The sequence below is a fragment of the Podarcis vaucheri genome (assembly GCF_965113315.1).
Source record: "Podarcis vaucheri genome assembly, chromosome: 3".
Taxonomy (NCBI): domain Eukaryota; kingdom Metazoa; phylum Chordata; class Lepidosauria; order Squamata; family Lacertidae; genus Podarcis; species Podarcis vaucheri.
In genome coordinates this window covers 27021698-27040712 of record NC_138761.1, presented here as the reverse complement: position 1 = coordinate 27040712, position 19015 = coordinate 27021698, and the positions used below count along the sequence as shown (strand labels likewise).

The following is a 19015-nucleotide window of genomic DNA, read 5'->3' as shown; positions in this document are numbered from 1 at the left end:
CCTGGAAAAGACCCTGATGTTGGGAAAGATGGAGGGCACAAGGAGAAGGGGACGACAGAGGACGAGATGGTTGGACAGTGGAAGACAGGAGTGCCTAGCATGCTCTGGTCCATAGGGTCACGAAGAGTCGGACACGACTAAACATCAACAAGGTTAAGTGGCTAAAATCCCATCCTCTGATGATTGCAATAATACCAAAAAGTGCAAGGAGTCTTCAGAGATGTAACCACTTAGCTGCAAACTGCCAATTACTTGGTTTGTTTCCCAGTGCATTGTCCTTCTTCTTACTGCAATTCTAAGCTTTGCATCTAAGCCAGGTCTGCTTAAATGCAAAACTTCAGATCATAATTTCTTATGAATTCCATAAGAAATTAGGAACTGAAATTGGGAATTAAAAGCCATTTTCAGTCTCATGAACGGTGTTGTGTCTGATTGTGGACAAATTGCAAAGCCGTGACACATAGTTCAGTTGGTGTGGCATGAGACTCTCTCCCAGCCTTCATTCCCCTATCTGGAAAGTGGGAATATCTATTTTGGCTAATGCAAGGAAGATCGTAAGCAATTTAAAAATGGAACAATAAATGACAGCGCATTATAATTGTTTAAGAGCAGTTTATATTCACCCCAAAGGCAAATGAGGACGGTGGAGAGAGAGGGTGGTGGTGGTGGCAGAATATACTAAGATACAATGATATAAACTCCCACTGTCCACTGTACCCTGACTCAGTTCTTATGTTCTGCTACATGCACTTGATTTTGTCTTTCCATGAGAGGCTAAGGGTGTCATTGAAAAATAAAAGGGTTTCGCCTTCCCTGGGTCTTCAGGGTTCTGCTCAGAGTAGCTCCATTGAAATTAGCAGACATTCTCATTAATTTCAGCGGGTCTACTCGGAGTATGATAAATATATAGTTATATTCCATCCTGTCCCTGGTAGCCACTACGTCACCTGAAGAGCCGAATGCCTGCGATATGGAACCAGAAATACTGTAATGACTTATGTTCAACTCTTGCGTTTGTTCGGTTTGGTAAAAATACATTCTCGTCGCCTGCCTGATGACGTCTTTTGACTGGCAGGGCACGATCAAAGCGCAACTTGGGATCCGCTTCCGCCGCGTGCCCAAGCCGCGTACCCAAAATACCTCAGCCCCAAGTTTTCTCGCGCCGCCCTCGAGCGGCAGCTGCGGTTGCCTGGCGACCGGGGCAGAGGAGCAGCCGTTGGGAGGCACGTGACTTCGGCGTCCGCGCGAGCCAATTGGAAAGAGGGCGGGCGGGCGTGGGCAACGGCAGACCAATCGGCGGCAGGCGCGGCGTCTTTTAAACGTCTTTTGCGCTGGGGGACGGCTGCGTGTTCCGCTGTGTTTGGGTCGTTTGGCCGCCGCGGAGCGCGGAGCGATGCCGAGCCGCCCGGAGGACTACGAGGTGCTTCTCACTATCGGCGCCGGTTCCTACGGCAGGTGCCAGAAGGTGCGGCGGAGGTCGGACGGCAAGGTGAGAGTAGAGGCTGCGAGCGGGGGGGGGGGGAGAGCGCCCCGGAGGATTGTGGGAAACCCGGAGGATTGTGGGAGCCCTTCTGAAGCCACGCGGAAGGGCAGGGCCTAGGCCCGGGTGGGAACGCTGTGCTTCCCCAGAGGTTGTCGTGCTACAATTCCCATGATTCTCTCCGAGCATGAGAAGAGCCCTACTGGATAGGGCCAAAAGCCATATTATATTATTAGTGTTATTATCAGTGGTTTTTTTCTAAAAAAATGTTTAGGGGTACTCTCATTTTGACTCAAGAAAATCACCATTTTATAGTTCAAATCGGGAAAAATAGATATAGTAAATGGACAAAAGTACAAAAAGTTTAGGGGTATGCGTATCCCTGCATCCCCCCAGAAAAAAACACTGATGATGATGATGATTAATTTATTTAGTTATATGTCATCAGGTCTCTACTTACACCCAGAATTTCAGTGTCAAGGCCAGCTGCTGTAAATTAGAGCAGGGGTATCGTTTTCCAAGAATGGTCCAGCAGCTCTCTTATGCAAACGTAGCAGTAGGAGCAGCAAATACAGTGCAGGAAGAAGTTTTATCTGCTCTGCAGTTGCTCCGGCTACTCCTTTCTCTGCTGGGGGTTTCATCCAGCGTCCTTCTCTCATAGTGGCCAGTGGGATGCCTCAGGGAAGCCAGTAATCATGCCCACTCCTGCTATTGTTCCCCAGTGACTGGTATTCAGAGATATGCTGTCTCTGGCACTGAAGGTGGCATGCAGCCGTTGTGATGAACTGATAGCCTTATCAATGCTCATGTAGCCTGGAGCTGAAGACAATTGGAGTCTAAGGAAAGCTGAAGACCACAAATTCACTATCCCTGTCTTAAAACATATGCAAAGGGATACCACCAAAGAAAGCTTGATGGAAAACAAAGCTTGGAATCAGAAACAGACTTTAGTGTTAGAGCTCAGCCCTGGTGCTAAAAACCATTTCTCTGAGCTCCCCCTCCCTTTCCTGTTTTTACTACTGCACCACAACACAGGCCTTGCATGCAGGCTGTGTTCCTGCTACTTTTCTTCCATGCCTCCCTCCCCTAAAAGCGAAATGTGTGGCCCCAGTCTTTGTATTTGTGGGTGAGGTGAAGAGGGACAAGATCCTGCTTTCTAGGGATGCTCCCTGAAGTAGAGGTGGCTCTATAGCTCACTACTTTATTTTCCTTGATTGTTAGTTGCTATTGTGAGGTTTCTGGATGTTTCCTTCTGTTGGAAGCAATGTGGTCTCTGACTTCTAATACTCTTGTGCAGGAACTGGACTAAGGTCTTAGTTGCTGCATCTCTGCTTCAGAAACAGTCTTTTTCTACCTGGACTTCTGGGCATGGGACCTGAGACACCATATACATATGCTAGCAAAAGCGTCAGATTGGTTCTGGCACATGAAAGGGTTCCCCAACCTCATTAGAACATTGTACTGTGTTGTGCTCTTAATTCTGCAGTTGTGCATTAGGTTGGCTAGACATTTAGAAGGAAGTTGCAGCTTTTGTTTATTGGTATGTTTGGCATGGGAAGATTTACCATGAGCAAAATCTCAAATTACAAAGCCACCACAAGTGATCCTTGCACTAATAAAATGAGGTGTGAATCTCTTGCTGTGGAAGCAGTGGAGATGTGAGGTCAGGTTTGCTGCTGTTGGGTGCGGGGGTGAGATTTATATTCGTTTAAAGTAAGATGCTAGTCCATTGAGCTTTTAAAATCATTGTATTTTTCAAGTTTTTTATATGTTTATTGTCTAGAGATGGCTTGCTCCTTTTTTTCAGGTCTTGGTCTGGAAAGAACTTGACTATGGATCTATGACAGAATCTGAAAAACAAATGCTTGTTTCTGAAGTGAACTTGCTTCGTGAACTAAAACATCCGAATATTGTCCGGTATTATGACCGTATAATTGACAGGACAAATACAACACTTTATATTGTGATGGAATACTGTGAAGGTGGAGACCTGGCAACTCTGATTGCAAAATGTACAAAAGAAAGGTATGTAAAACTTCTGGATTATCATGACATCATCTTGTGCTGTAGGTTATGAAATTAGTTATGAGAGGTCACAGGTATTTTAAGCCAGCAACCAGAAATTGAGCTTTAATTTTTGAGCCAACTGTCATTGAGGGTGCAAGATTATTGCTGAGCAGAGATGCCAATTTTTACCACGCTGATGAAATTTTATTTTCCACTTGGCAAGATGTTAACCCATACAGGCAACCAAGTAGTTTGCTTTAAAAAGGTAAAGGGACCCCTGACCGTTAGGTCCAGTCGTGGACAACTCTGGGGTTGCGGCACTCATCTCACTTTCCTGGCCAAGGGAGCTGGCGTACAGCTTCTGGGTCATGTGGCCAGCATCACTAAGCCGCTTCTGGCGAACCAGAGCAGCGCACAGAAATGCTGTTTACCTTCCCGCTGGAGCGGTACCTATTTATCTACTTGCACTTTGACGTGCTTTCGAACTGCTAGGTTGGCAGGAGCAGGGACTGAACAATGGGAGCTCACCCCGTTGCGGGGATTCGAAATAAGATTACTTACTACACAAACTGCCTGCTTGTGGGGAAATGACAGTTTGCTTGGACATGCACGCACGATTTCCTAAGTAATTACATACTTAGTAAATGTTGTCTTTATTCCCTGTAATCCTCAGGAGGAATATTCCTGTGGATTCTTTTATTTGTTTTTTATTACTTCAGTTTGTTTTTTCCCCTTTAGAATAGGAAATCTACAAGAGAGTATCAAGGAAATGAGGACAATGTCCTGTGCATTTTAAAACATTAACTTGGCTGTTCTAGATAAATGACCTGGCAACTAAAGAAATATACAGTGAGAGAGGCCTTAACCGTGGATATCACCCTTGTCAGTAGTGAACACTACAATATAGGTGTAATAATCCTACATAACATGATATACTAAATTTGAAATGCTTCAAAATCTTTGACTTGAGACTTAAAAAATACAATTTACAGTTTGCTCATAAGTAACCCATGTCCCTCTGTAAAATAGCCAAAAGTTGGAATGTCTTACTCTTGGCTTTATAAAATTAAATAAATAAAATGTCTAATTTGTTGAGCTGGAATCCTTCTGTTTTGGCACTGCATTTTCCTGTGTTTAAAAAAACTGGTGAAAAGTTTAGTCTGCTAGCAAGTAATGAAATGATTATGGGGGTTTTCAAGTAGTTGCCCAGAGATAGAATATCCTTTATACTTAAACTCTATGAGATAGCTACAGTTTGGCATTGGGAAAATAAAAATAAAACCTGCAGTTTTACCCGATCCATGCTTGGATGAGTAATGTTAGAAAAAGCTGTCTCCCAAATTCTTTGTCAGAGGGCCTGGAGCAGCAGTCATGCCTCTGTTGGATGCAGGTTTGTAGAAGATAAACAGCAACTTTAGATTCTGATCTACTCTAAACAGCTGTGCAAGTGAGACAAGAGTCTGCCTCTTGGACTTGGGGAAAGAGGCGGGGATTTTTCTCACTTGTGTGGAAGTTTGAATAAGATAATGACTAGCAGGAGAGATTCCTTGTCTGGCATGCATGCAGATTTAGATAAGACTGTCTCTCTTCCAAATGCTCTGTGTACTGGAGGTCTTCAGAGGTTCAGCAATGTGGCAATGAGAAACAAGAGTGTCTCCTTTTCTTAACTGTTAGCATACTTGGGAAATTTCTGCCTCAAAACAGCACAAGGGAACAGGGAGATAATACCAAGGACAAATGGGATTTAGAAAATAAGACAAGGCAATTATTTGTGGGATTCTTTCAGAGGATTATAGTTAGCTTTCAGTTACTTTCATGTATGCTTGTGACCAAAACACATCTATCCAAAACACATTATCCAAAGAAATGAATGGCAATCATTCACTTCTACAGTATGGGAAAATTGTTGCACTTGGGGAACACCTGTTGAAAAGGGGTGCAGTTTTGGCCCCTGGGGACTCAAGCTACTCAGCTTCACCCCTTTTCTATCTGCATGTTTTGAGTTTCTTTACCAAAGTAATGGAATATTTGAAAATGGGCTGAGAGAGAGAATGGATTTTGGCTTAAAGGTACTCAAAATAACCAGTTGTTTCCTCTTTCAAAAGACATTATGTGGAAGAAAACTTTGTCCTTCGCGTCCTCACCCAGCTGACCTTGGCTTTGAAGGAGTGTCACAGGCGGAGTGATGGTGGCCACACTGTGCTTCATCGGGACCTAAAGCCAGCAAATATCTTCCTTGATGGAAAGAAGAATGTGAAGCTTGGTGACTTTGGCCTGGCCAGGATACTTCACCATGATACCAGTTTTGCAAAAACATTTGTTGGCACACCATATTATATGTCTCCAGTAAGTGTCCCAAGATGAAAGCAACTGCTTTGGATTTTGAGCAGTTTTACTTTGTGATTGCCAGATCTAACTTACCTTTCAGCAGCAGTGACTTAAATTAATTGGTATCTAATATAGCATGATTTGTTTTGTTTTGTTTTGATTTCTAAATACAAGTAAAAGTTTGCCATGCTGTATACTGTATAAAAGATCTCCAGACTATCTTTCAGAGAGCAGAAATAACAACTGAAATATTTAATAGAGAATAATTAAATAAATTACACTGGTTTAAATGTTGTGTTTAGCTTGAAAATTATGGTAAAACTTGTAAATATTGACACAATTGTTTTACAATATTTATATACAGCTTGATCATAAAAAACTGTGTAGTTTACAAATAATAGAACAACACTGGAATTGTCCATTAATTAAAAAAAATCTTATTTTCCTTCTTACGGTTTTTATTTGCATAATGCCTAATAAAGGTTTGATTTCAGGGAATTGTCCATAAGAAAAGTTAAAAGCAGGTAATTTAAAAAAATGCAAAACCTACTTAAAATCAACAGGGGGCTTAAAACATGTCAACTCATAAAGTCGTGGAAATTTAATTGCATGTGCTTCCTTAACAGATTTTGGAGCCTTCAATCTTTTCTTAATATTTAAATGTTAACATACTAATATATGCTTCCTATCGGGAGTCTTAAGTGAATTGCAGCTTAGAAACTGCTCAGTTTAATTGGTTTCGTATCATTCATTGTTATTAATTTTAAGAAAGAATGTATTTCTAGAAAAGGGGGGAAAATAATGGTAAATTTCACTAAGAAAAGTGAACCTTAACCCTCTTAACACCAACTGCTGGAGACAGGTTTGAATTCCAATATGACTTTCCTCTTTCAATGTTATATTGACACAGTCAAGTCAAAAGGTGGACAAGGTGACGGTCCTAAAATACAGTAAGCAGCAAGTATGAGTTAGCACTAAAAGTGTTATTGCCATCATGGAATGCTACTTACTATGTGTTTTTTAATGCTTAACACCTAAGTAATATTCCAGAATGCATACTGGTAACCAATTTTGTGGCCACATTTCATCTAATTTGCAAAGTAATTATTAATATATTCTGTACTAATATATTCTGTTTCCCCCCCTGTTAGGAACAAATAAATCGCATGTCCTACAATGAGAAGTCTGACATCTGGTCTTTAGGATGTCTTCTCTACGAGTTGTGTGCGTTGTCGTAAGTATAGTACCAGCTAAAAGTTTCTAGGCAGGCATTTGGCAGCATTTAAGCTCATTTCACAGTATAGAATGCTCTTGAGAAGAAGCAACTAAATTAAAACATGGGCACCAAAACATTCTAGAAAGAACAAATAAATAAGAATTCATTTCAAGTTGATGCTGCGGTGAAGTGGAAGAGCATGTTTGTTCACTCTTTCTAGGCCTCCATTCACAGCCTTTAACCAAAAGGAGTTGGCAGAAAAGATAAGGGAAGGGAAGTTCAGGCGGATCCCATACCGTTATTCAGATCAGCTGAATGAACTCATCACAAAGATGCTGCACCTAAAGGTAAGGGTGATTTCTCAAGGGTACGAAGGGTGGTGTCCAACGAGCTGCTGGTGGAAGCTTCTGTCCTCATTCTTGGCCTATTGCCTATCATGGCCCCAAAGAAGGAAGTGTTTATGATCCTTCCATATTAGTTTTTGATGCAGCAGAGGTGGCTGCAGTCAATCCCAATCCAGACAAGTACTGTATACATAATTTGATCCCCCAAATGTGCTGCTGCCTGAAAAAAACTTTAAATGGCTTCTTAAACATAACATTTCTGCACAGTGACTATAATAAGTCTCCCTGGTTTCAAGGATTACTGTCGGCCTTCAGTTGAAGAAATTCTGCAGAACCCTCTGATAGCCAGCCTGGTATTGGAAGAGCAAGGGAGAAACTTGGAGAGAAGAGGGCGACGATCAGGAGAGCAAGATAAAGTAGAAAGACTTTCTGGAACTCCGGTGAATGAGCTGAAACTGAAAGAGCAGCAGCTACAAGAGAGGGAGCGAGCCATAAAAGAGAGAGAACACCGGCTAGAACGTAAGAACGAACGCAGCAATGGGATGTGGGGGTTTGGATTCCTGCTCCAGACGTGTCTTCAATGGGGAGTGGGATGCATTCTTTCGGTGACATGAAGGAAACGTTAATACAGTTCTTGCAAGATAAAGGACCCCTGGACGGTTAAGTCCAGTCGAATTTGACTGGGGTGCAGCGCTATTCTCCACTTTCAGGCCAAGAGAGCCAGTGTTTGTCCACAGATAATTTTCCGGGTCATGTGGCCAGCATGGCTAAACAACTTCTGGTGCAACACCGCGACAGAAGCCAGGGCGCACGGAAACACTGTTTACCTTCCCACTGCAGCAGTACCTATTTATATGATATACGATATACGATATTTTTATTGTCATTGTCCCATGCAGGACAATGAAATTGAAAAACTACATAAAACTACTACAAAACTACATAAAACATTCAAAAACCCCTAAAAACTCTGAAACCCCATTTTAAAATACACTATACTATACTATTACTTGCACCGGTATGCTTTCAAACTGCTAGGTTGGCAGGAGCTGTGACAGAGCAGCGGGAGTTCACCTCGCCTTGCAAATTCAAACTGCTGACCTTGTAACTGGCAAGCCCAAGAGGCTCGGTGGTTTAGACCACAGCACCACCTGCAACCCCCCCACATTTCTTGCATGCATGATGTAGCAGCACATTTGGAATGAATGAGGGTCAAGTCATATGTAACTTGGAATGCACCTGAATAGATGATATATTCAACTAATAGTTTCATGGTGTCTAAACATGGATGCAGTGACACTACTGTGCTTGCGTGTGTTTTCCGTTATGGATCTTGTTTATCCTTTTATAATAAGCCAAGGACACTGTTCATAGAAGCAAAGGGACTTCACATACTATGCAGGTTGCATGCTGCTTTCCCCATGGGCCATTTACTGGTCAGAATAAAAAGCTGTCATAGCTGCACACTGTCCGCAATTGGATAACATGGCTTGTCTTTTGTTCCAGAGAGAGAGCGGGAACTGTGTGTTCGGGAGCGACTGGCAGAAGAAAAACTGTCTAGGTTGGTTTTAAAATGTCTAAAAGCGTCTTGTTTTGAAAAAGGCTTTTCTTTTATTAACCAGCTCCTTTCTAAACAGGGCTGAGAACATGGTGAAGAATTACAACTTATTCAAGGACCAGAAGCTATTGCAGCCAGCGACATGCCCAGGTAGGAGAAGATGTTGGAAGCTCTTAACGGACTGCTAAACCCGGAATCCCCAGATGCTACCAGCCTTAGTACTAGTGACCTCTCTAGTAACGCTCCTTCTATGGTGGATATTAAGCCAGCTTTCCTGGCAGCTCCAGTATGTTTTAATACCGGCGGCAGATTAGGGTGGGCTTAATATGTGTATGAAGGGGCCAGATTGGATGCCCACTGTGGTGGTACTTCCCTCTGCCAGTAGTAAATACTGGCTACTTCAAGCTGTTGATGCTCCTCATCTGTATGGTAAACCATGACTTTAAGAGGAGGCTTCTGAAATGCTGTATACTGTGAATTTCTTGAAGGTTTGGTCAGGGGCAGAGGTGTTTGACATCTTTGCCACTCAGACAAATGAAGAGTTGGACAACCTAAACCTCTCTGCTTCTCTTTGCCTCTGCTATTTAACTGCTAAGCCTAGTTTAGATACCACTGCTACCCAAGATGGGAGGCATCATGACTTCAGTAAATATTTTCTACCATTCAGCTGTCACTTTCTAGTGCCAGATCTGTGTGTGTGCATTATACCTCTGTCTTCTTACATGTTTACAACTTGGAGCCAATTTTGGCTTACTTGAACTCTAAAGTTAATCCTGAAATAAAATATATTTTAACTTACCATTTTGTAAATGGCTGTGCAGAGAGGCTAATTTAGGCTAACTTGGGGTTTATATGATGGTGCCTTACTAGTTAGTAGGTTTTTGTTCTTGGAGGCCATTTAGAATGGGCTGTACATCCTAATGCATATCCAAACTAGATAGGGAATTAAGCCTTATTCAAAAGCAGCCAAAATATGGGTAGCTTTTCTTTGACTGTAGTCTAGTCAATTTTCATATATCTTGCTTTAAAACACTGCAATTCTAGGTTCTATGCTGTTATCTAGGCATATAGCCTGGGATACCATGAACTGATGCAGCTTGATTTTTTTTCTTTAAACTTGATTTTTCTTTGGGACCCCCGCTCTTCATTTCAAAAGCTGTTTGTCAGGCAGCATGAGTGGCCTCATTTATAATAAACAGAAGCCTAAAACCCCATGCAGCTAGCTGCGTGGACTTCTGGAAGCCTACCAGAGTAACTGCCAAGGGGAGTCTAGTCAATGCAAAACCCAAATTCTAGTATGTTGCTGTTTGAGCAATAGGCCTAGTAAAGAAATCCAGCAAATAATGTAGCCTCTTTAAAATACCATTTTTCCTTGTGGATTTTCCTTCAAAATCACAGACAAGGCTTCGCTAATCACCACAAACTTAAATGATGATAGAATTCTTATTTATCTGACTTATCAAAAATGGTGTGATATCAAAGCATCTTCAGGAAGTGAACTTCTTTGTAGTCTTCGAACCAAAATGAAGCTTCTGCAAAAAAAAAAAAAAAAAAAAAAGCCACTGTGTTTGCAACTGATATTTTTCCACTCCAGCTCTGTTCTAAGGGACCTGCTTCACTGGGCAAACCCACTTGACTTGAGTAATAATTTAACAATTGCATTATCTGGGTGATGCCCCTTTGAAACTAATGGACTTTAAGTAACCAAATTCCATTGATTTCTGGGAGTAGATTCAGAATATTACCTGGCTGGATGCTGTTCTGTAGTAATACAGCTCTTGCATATAGTAGCCTTTTATTGTTCCATATGCAGGCTGAATTCTGTTATGTATGGTTTTACTTATTATTAAAATACATAATTTTTGGTTGGGGGTATTGAAAGTCCCTTGAAAGGTGGGCTTGCTGAATTTGACCAGTGTTTTCTGGGCCTTCACATCTGTGGCCAAAAAATCTGAAAGTATTGCAGTTAAGCGGCATCAAAAAGGTAATCTACAGTGCCTTACAATGAGGTATTCAAGTCTATTCAAAACTATTGTAAAGGAGGCCTGACTAGTGGGCTCTTTTAACATAAGAATCCCCCTTTACTTGCAAAATAGCTAATTCTGTATGCCCACTAGTCACCTTTTTAATATACTTTTGATGTGAGAAATTGCTTGGCTAAATTGCCACCATTCATGGTAAGCAAAGCTGTATACACACCAGTCCCACTATCCAAACACAATGCATATTCAGGAAATCATTTGTTAGGTGAGTGTTCATGTAATTGGTCAACGATTGCCATCGATTCTTGGGGGGGGGGATTCTAAAGCGTTGCCAACCATGGAATTCTGACCCTAAAATGACAACAAAGCCCTCTGAAACCTTGCAAAAGGCAAACAAGGAAAGAAAAATGCTCTTATTTGTCTATTCTTACCCCCACCCTGCCCATGGTTTCTGGCAAATGGCTGCCACAGACTAGCAAAACACAAGCAGCCTTAAACAAGCCTTACCTTTTATTTGTTTACAGTTCAACACACAAGTCTGCCTGTTTGAATATCTACTTCTACATTCAGGCAATTCTTTGTGATATTGGTCCAGCTTGTGGATCACAGTAAACCACAGTTAATGGTTTGCTCTGAGCAAGCTGCTCTCCACTTGCGCTTCCACAATCCCACGATTAGTGTTATGTTCAAGTCAGGCATCATAGTTCATTTCACTCCTAAGAAGTCAAGATCTGTAGTTAGGTTTGTTCTTGGCTTACTAATCCTGTGTTTCTTGGAACTGAGCAGACCAACATCTCTGTCTTAGCATAATGCAAAGCTAAAGAACATGATCCATTTCTCCTGTTTTCTAGCATCAAGGAGCAAAGCACCCTGGAGCAGCAAGCTCATGATAAACCGTTAACTATGGTTTACTGTGATGTGCAAAGGAGGCCCAGTGACTCCTCAGAAAAAGAGGCATAGTAAAGACAGCTATTGGTGCTGTTCTTATTACTGATCTTTAGTTATTGTCTAGAATATGTACCCAAAATCGAGATATGGTTCCATGACATATAGTGCAGGGATTACTTTCAGGTTTTAGATATATGCTGCAGTTGAAGTGGGCTAATATACTATGGGTGAATGGGTTTTGAAACTGAACATTTTGTGGGCTTTTTTTTCATACAGGGGAAAATCCCCACACTATCAATGTAAATGGTACGTTGTCCAAAGGTGGGTCAGAGAAGGGATGGATGAGTGGGAGAAAACAATACAATGGCATGCACTTGGGGTTTGGTTGGCTGGGGATAAAGACAAATATAATGGTGTAGCCACAGATCGGCAGTGCATCCCCAAGTTCTGGAACAGACATGAGAGCAAGTAGTATTCAGTATCTTCAGAGTTGGGACCTTCTCCTACCTGCTGTTCACTAGGAGTTTTGGACTATAACTTCATCATCTCTGACCATGCTGCTGGCAGCTGATGAGAGTTGTTCAAAACATCTGGAGGGCAATAGATTGGAGAAGACTGCTTTTACCTAACTCAAGGAAAGTTGGGCAGTTTTTCATTTTTAGCTGTGTCCTTCTAGTTGCCCAATTTTCCTCAGTTCTCTCATGACTTGAACAAATAAAAATATTATTTCTGCTGCTTCCAGTAGAATCTTAGGTTATGTCCATCAGTTGATAAGCAGGGTCAGTGCTACTTCCAGGGTCTAGACACTCCTTCAAAACTGCCAAATTACTGACCTCTCCCTCAGTTTCCCAGAAGAAGAGGATGAAGTCAGTGGATGTTGGCTCTCCTTGCTGCATCATTAATAGAAGATGACAGCTGAAGGTGGGCCTGAGGCTTCCACGCATTGGCAGTGGGGTGCTCTCCTTAGACATGGGGCATTGGCAGCTGCCCATCATTGCTGACATCTGACACTTCCCTTGACCAATGGAGAAGAAATCTGCTTCCAAATTGAAGACTGAGCTTGAGATACTTACACCATGATTAATCATTGCTCTTAGACTGACCTTGGGCCAGTCACACTTCTGTGAAGTCTCTCAGCCCCACTCACCTCACAGAGTGTTTGTTGTGGGGGAGGAAGGGAAAGGAGAATGTTAGCCGCTTTGAGACTCCTGAAGGGGAGTGAAAGGCGGGATATCAAATCCAAACTCTTCTTCTTCTTCTTCTTCTTCTTAGATCAAGGATGGGGAACCTCCAGATGTTGCTAGACTTCTGGCTCTTAGAATAGGGAGAGCTGCATTCAAATCACTCCTCAGCTACAAAACTTGCTAAGTAATCGTGGGCCAGTTTCCCTTGGCATAAACTGTCTCCCAAGCTGGCTGTGACCATGGGGGTATGCAGTCTGAGACCATGTCTGAACAATACATTTAAAACACTGTGATGCCACTTTAAAAGTCATGGCTTCCTCCAAGCAGTCTTAGAAGCTGTAGCTTGTTAAGGATGCTAAGAGTTGTTAGGAGACCCCCCCCCCCCCGCTCCCCTTCCATAGCTACAATTTTCAGAGTTCTGTGAGAAGAACAATTGATTGGTCAACCACTCTGAGAATTGGAATTCTGGTAGAGGAATAGGGATCACCTAACAAGTCAGCATCCTTAACAAACTACAGTTCCCAGAATTCTTTGGGGGAAGCCATGACTGTTAAAGTGGTCTGATACTGCTTTAAATGTTTTGGTGGATGTGGCCTGAGTTACTACGAAGAGCATAAACATGTAATAAAATTATTCAGTGAAACCACCCTTTTGTATGGAACATGTAGCCTCCTGTGCAGTGTAAAATAATAAAAACACATAACACTAAAACTCAGTAAAGGAGCAGTGTTATATAGTGTGGGTGTAAGGAGAATATATGCATGATGAAAAGTTCTCACTTTTCCAATTTCCTGTGTATAAACAATTGCCACACATGAAATTTATCTTCTTCAACTAAGTATGTTTATGCTGCACCCATTTGACATGGTTTTAAACTGGTTCATACTGTCAAATTGCTTCAGTTTTATAAAATAAAAGTGCATTGACCAATATTGTCCTTCAGAGGTGAATTAAAAGTAAGAAACAAGGCCCCTCATCCGTTGGCTCTTTTTTTCCTAGACCCTATTCTGAGTTTCCTAAGGCAAACAAGATTTATTTCTGTCTTTCTTTCACACACAGAAGATCTCTATATGATAATCCTTCCCTTCACAATAATGTGTGCACAGTCTAGAAGGCACATTCTCCCAGATAAGCCCTATGAGTACTGAACCCAGCCAGATGTGCAGGGTATAAATAGTAGTAATTATTATTATTATTATTACTACTACTGAACGCCTTTGCCCCTGTAATAGCATGGTACACACACTCCCCCCCAAAGGCAGTGATATTGATGACTTTTTTTCTTACAAGGAGTGTGGCAACTGTGGAACCTTCAGTGTAATCAAAATTTCGCCTTGTAGAGGGGTATGAACACTTGCAACCTTTGCTGAAAACTCAAAATGGAAGGAAGTGAACTAGGGGTGGCTGATCTCTGGCTCACCAGACATTGCCAGACTCCAACTCCATGGAATGGCCATTACGGAATGGCGGGAATTGGGAGTCCCAACAACATCAGAGAGCCAGAGGTTATCCACCCCCAGAGTAAAGAATAAACTAATATTCGGTGAGCGAGAGTTAAGTATTTGAAAAGCATCTTTCTGTTTTTTAAAAGATGACGAAGCGCTGCCAGTCTTTCCTACGAGAAAAAAGAAGGTTCAGTTTGGTGACGAAAGCAAAGAAAATGCTCAGTCTGAGGACAGCCTGGAGAATTTCCCCCTCTCAAAAGAAAAAGGTTGTAATCTGAAGAAGCGTCTCTACGCTGCCAACCTGCGGGCTCAAGCCCTTTGTGAGCTGGAGAAACACTACCAGCTCAAAAGCCGCCAGCTTCTCGGAATGCGCTGAATATTTGTGTGTATCGTGTACAGAACTGTGATGTTTTCAATAGTGTCATTTAAGCTGATGTTTCCTGTGGCGTGTATGATGAAAAGCTGCGTAGGATGGTTTTAGAAAAGGTGCTAAAATAGTCTTTTAAACTCTTTGTAAATAAATGTAAATAATTGTGTGGTTGTGTGCGAATAACTCTTTTCCTTAGAGTTTGCATTTTTATGCATTTGGCTTGCTAGTGTTGCATTGCTTAGGCCAGTTCTAAATATAAATATTCATGGTGTGGTTAGCTAGATTTTTTTTTTAATGATTACGATGTGATTTTAACAAATAGCACAACACTGGATATAAGATTTAAGGAAGTGATTCTGCTGCATCAGAAGAAGAAAAAAAACCCTCACCTTGAGTCTCTAAATTTAGGTGTGTATAATAGTTGGATTTTTACAAGCATAATGTTGCATCTAGCACAATATCTGTTCCTTCTAATTAGCTGAATTACTCCCCCTGCAAAGTTTACTGAAATGTTACATTGTTTAATGAAAAATGTTAAAAAAGAGCCAAGTATGTAATGTGTTCCAGGACATCCCCACAGAACGGAGTAGATATCAAAATTTGACTGGAGGAAAAGAATTTACAGGTAGCCTTTTGTTTAAAGACTCATTTCTCATGAGAGGTTTTATACATTAAATATGGTTGTACATGAGTTCTTACGTCTGAAGGAAGATCATAAATTTCCCAGGAAGGGAGATCTATGGATTCCAGAGGTCAGGATGCATACATACTCTTTGGATGTTATTAAAAGCAGAAGTGTAAATAGTCTTGTATCCCTTTTTGTTTTTTTCTCACCTTGTGATGAATGTATGAAGCCACTTTTGATCTCTTTCGTTAATCCAAAACGTTGGATAGAATTTAAATAGCTTAATTCTCCAATGGCCTGGAGGTGGTGCACTTGCTCTGTTGATGTGGTGATCCCGACTTATACCTCCGCTGCAAGTGCCTATATGTGAAATTAACGCCTGTCTGCTTCAGTAGAGCTTACTGTCAAATAAATTTGGCCCATGAGTTTAGCTTTAACCTATATTCACATGCCACATTATTTTAGAAAAGCATGGCCACCCAGCTCCTCTGAAATACACGCATGTTCTGAAGTAATGGGATAGCTGTTGTCTTCATTGCAGCCTGGTCATATGCACATGGCACATGAGTGGCAGGCTTTCTGTCTCCTTAAATCTCTCGCATGCACACACACACAATTTTGCATTACAGCCTAGAAATGGCTTATCTACAGTGAGAACTATGCCAGACAAGTGCTTGGTTTTCATTGGTTTGTGCCTCCCCTTTGCATACCAGTTTACAAACTACAAAAGTAACTGGAAATGTGAATTTTAAGCTGTTATAGCAACATGTTCCACTGACACTTGAATAGCTAGGTTTTCCAAACCCTTGCAGTACTCTTTACATCTAGTGCTATTTTTCTAGTAAAAGAGGTGCTGGAACACCCACCAATCCCACTCCTGAGCTGCAGTCATGCTTTCACCACACAGCAGCCCCCCAGCTTTCCACCTTGCTCTTGGTACCTAGGGGAAATAATATCTCACCCTATCCTTTCCATTCTCTCACCTAGGAGCAAGCCTGCTCACAAGCAACCCCCCCATGAAGCATGCCTTTAACCTCAGCCCAAAGGGGCAGCGGCAGCTACCCTCCCTTGCACCCCCAGAAACAACCCACAACCAACTGTGGCAAACTTCTTGCTCTTCAGTAGCAGATCTAACCAACCTACCAAACCTGGTTTCTCCAACATGTTGCCATCCTAAGGTCTAGCGAGGAAAGACTGGGGAGCCTAAGACTAGCATTCACCAGCCTATGGTGGCCTCAGAATAAATAGGCTTTCTGCAGTTAACTCGTTACAGCTGTAGCAAAGCTTTTGCTCTTCATGGGTGTGGCTAGTTGGCCAACAGGAAGCTGTTCTCCGGGTGCAGCAGAAATGGGCTGAGGGAGTCTAAGGTTAGGGTCCTCCTTCAAGCCAGCAATGCTACTGCTACCTCCCGCTAAGGATTTGCTTGTCTGCTCAGAAATAAGTCCCATTGAGTTCCAAGCTTACATGTGGAAGCAAACATCGTTGGGCAGCATCCAATGTCTGCCCGCTTTCTGTTTGCACAACAGGACTTCTGGTCCTTGCTGCACCTGGAGATAGCAGGGACCATCTCCCTAGAACTCCCATGTGACCCCAAAATCTGCTCCAGAAATTTCACCCCCACCTAATTGAGGGCAGATTTTGTGGAAGGGGCAGCTGCACTGGGCAGCAGAGGAAGCTGCCTTCTACTGCATCTGACCTTTAGTCCATCTAACTCAGTATTGGGCCTATTGACTGGCAGTGGCTTTCCAGGGTTTCAGACATGTGTGTCACAGGAGAAGGAGGGGACAGACCATGGGACCTTTTGCATGCAAATCACACAGTCCTGCTGTGAGGAGAAGCCACACTGCCCTAGCCAATTCACACTTATGTTACATTGGCTCACACCCATCTTGAAAGAGATTTACCTCTGATTAAATTTCCACAGCACCCCTATGCAAATACCATTCAATTGTTTTCCATGAGACTTGCATCCCACTGCTATGTATGCTTTGTTGTTGTTTAGTCATTTAGTCGTGTCCGACTCTTCGTGACCCCATGGACCAGAGCATGCCAGGCACTTCTGTTTTCCACTGCCTCCGCAGTGTATGCTTTTGCAGGACCAAATCCTACTGCGTTCCTTTCCTAGATTAAGTATGCATACAATTGTAGCCTCCATCATAGCAAAATCTTCCCACTTGTATACTTAATATGCAACTCTTTTTGAAGCAGAATGTCAGCAGGCACAAACCCAAGGAAATGCAGGGGGAGGCCCCAGTGTTGACCATTAAAATGAAATATTTACATTGGATCCTATTGCATTTTATTCAAAAACAACAAAAAATCATTTGCATAGGTATGCTTACTCCAGAGAAAGCCTCCTGGTGTTCAGTGGGGCTTACTTCCAGGTAAGGCTGCAATCCTATACCCACTTCCCTAGAAGAAAGTCCCACTGAAGTCAATGGGACTTACTTCTGAGCAGACATCTATAGGCTTGCCCTGTATGTATATGTACATATATAGCAGATGTAGGGAACCTTTGACCCTCCAGATGCTGCTGAACTACAATGTCCATCAGCCCCAGCGAACATGGCCAATAGCTAGGAATGATGGGTGTTGTAGTTCTGCAACTTCTGGCGGGTTATCCCCCTACTGTCATAAACCATTGAAGGCAAGCAATGCAATCCTATACATGTGTACTTCAAACGCTGTTGAATGAGATTTATCCTTATATAAGTGCTTATAGGATGGATTATAGCTTTAATTCGTTAAAGGTTATTTCAGATCACTGTTAGAATACAGCCAAAGATTAAATATTAATTTTTACGACTGCGGAACAGTTGATAGGCTGATATTAATACTGCATTAATACTGTGCGTCATTTACACTGCTTTTCCATTTAATCTTTTCGGCCAAACAAGGCTGGAAAGTTAGTACGATAACAGCAAAGATTTGCCTGTATCTGACACAGGATGGTGCAGGATAAAGGCCACGCTTGGGAATTTCTTTGACTTAATCCTGCATATAATCTCCGGGAAGTCGTTTTCTGTGACCATCAGTAACAGGCCCGTGTCACTAAATATTGATTCAGATTTGAAGCTGATGGAATTTAGAGTGCCTGTGATTTTGGGCTTGGTCCACTGTGTACACAGTATCTGCACAGATGCACATCAAGCATTTGTTTGGCTTCTTCAAACAAAATGGAACGAGACGTGATTTATGGGACCAGCACTTACAATTGTCTTCCCAGGTTGCTCGCTGTTCATAAGCATTAAATGATTAGCATGCAAAGTTAATTTGCAGCCCTCGAGCCATTTGGCAAATGGGAAACTTGAGATTTTCTTCCTTGTCATTGCTTGCAGGAAATTCATGTTGATGTCTGCTGTTTTATATGGCCCCAAGTAATTGAAATGTTTGTCTGTTAGTTCGGACTCGATTGTTCAGTGTCCTTGATTAATTTGAGGACCATATTTTCACTGCAAAGCATATCGGTGCCTAAGTGCTCATGTACTTGTAAATACTTAAAAAATAATAATACTTAATTTAAACAGACTCAAAGTGTGTCACATAACTAGTTTTACTTATTTATTTGCTTGGCTGCCTGCCTCATTC

At 42.0% G+C, this 19015-nt stretch overlaps 1 protein-coding gene across 2 annotated transcripts; it reads left to right on the top strand.

Moving 5' to 3' along the window:
• The first annotated feature begins 1263 nt into the window (after positions 1-1263).
• Positions 1264-15604, top strand: NEK2 (NIMA related kinase 2). 2 transcript variants are annotated; one of them, XM_082218435.1, is made up of 9 exons: positions 1264-1489; positions 3288-3505; positions 5593-5833; positions 6967-7049; positions 7252-7378; positions 7672-7894; positions 8882-8936; positions 9013-9083; positions 14579-15604. In XM_082218435.1, the coding sequence occupies exons 1-9, from the start codon at positions 1394-1396 to the stop codon at positions 14806-14808; spliced, it is 1344 nt and encodes a 447-aa protein (XP_082074561.1). In that variant the 5' UTR covers positions 1264-1393; the 3' UTR covers positions 14809-15604. The 2 variants fall into 2 exon arrangements, with proteins under 2 accessions (XP_082074561.1, XP_082074560.1); XM_082218434.1 differs by lacking the exon at positions 1264-1489 and adding an exon at positions 1585-1606.
• Positions 15605-19015: the final 3411 nt, after the last annotated feature.

Excerpts from the sequence above, each read along its gene's own strand:
- NEK2 (XM_082218435.1), top strand. The coding sequence starts at position 1,394 with ATGCCGAGCCGCCCGGAGGACTACGAGGTGCTTCTCACTATCGGCGCC. Across the intron at positions 1,490-3,287 it reads GGCGGAGGTCGGACGGCAAG|GTCTTGGTCTGGAAAGAACT; the intron begins GTGAGAGTAGAG and ends CCTTTTTTTCAG. Across the intron at positions 7,895-8,881 it reads GAGAGAACACCGGCTAGAAC|AGAGAGAGCGGGAACTGTGT; the intron begins GTAAGAACGAAC and ends CTTTTGTTCCAG.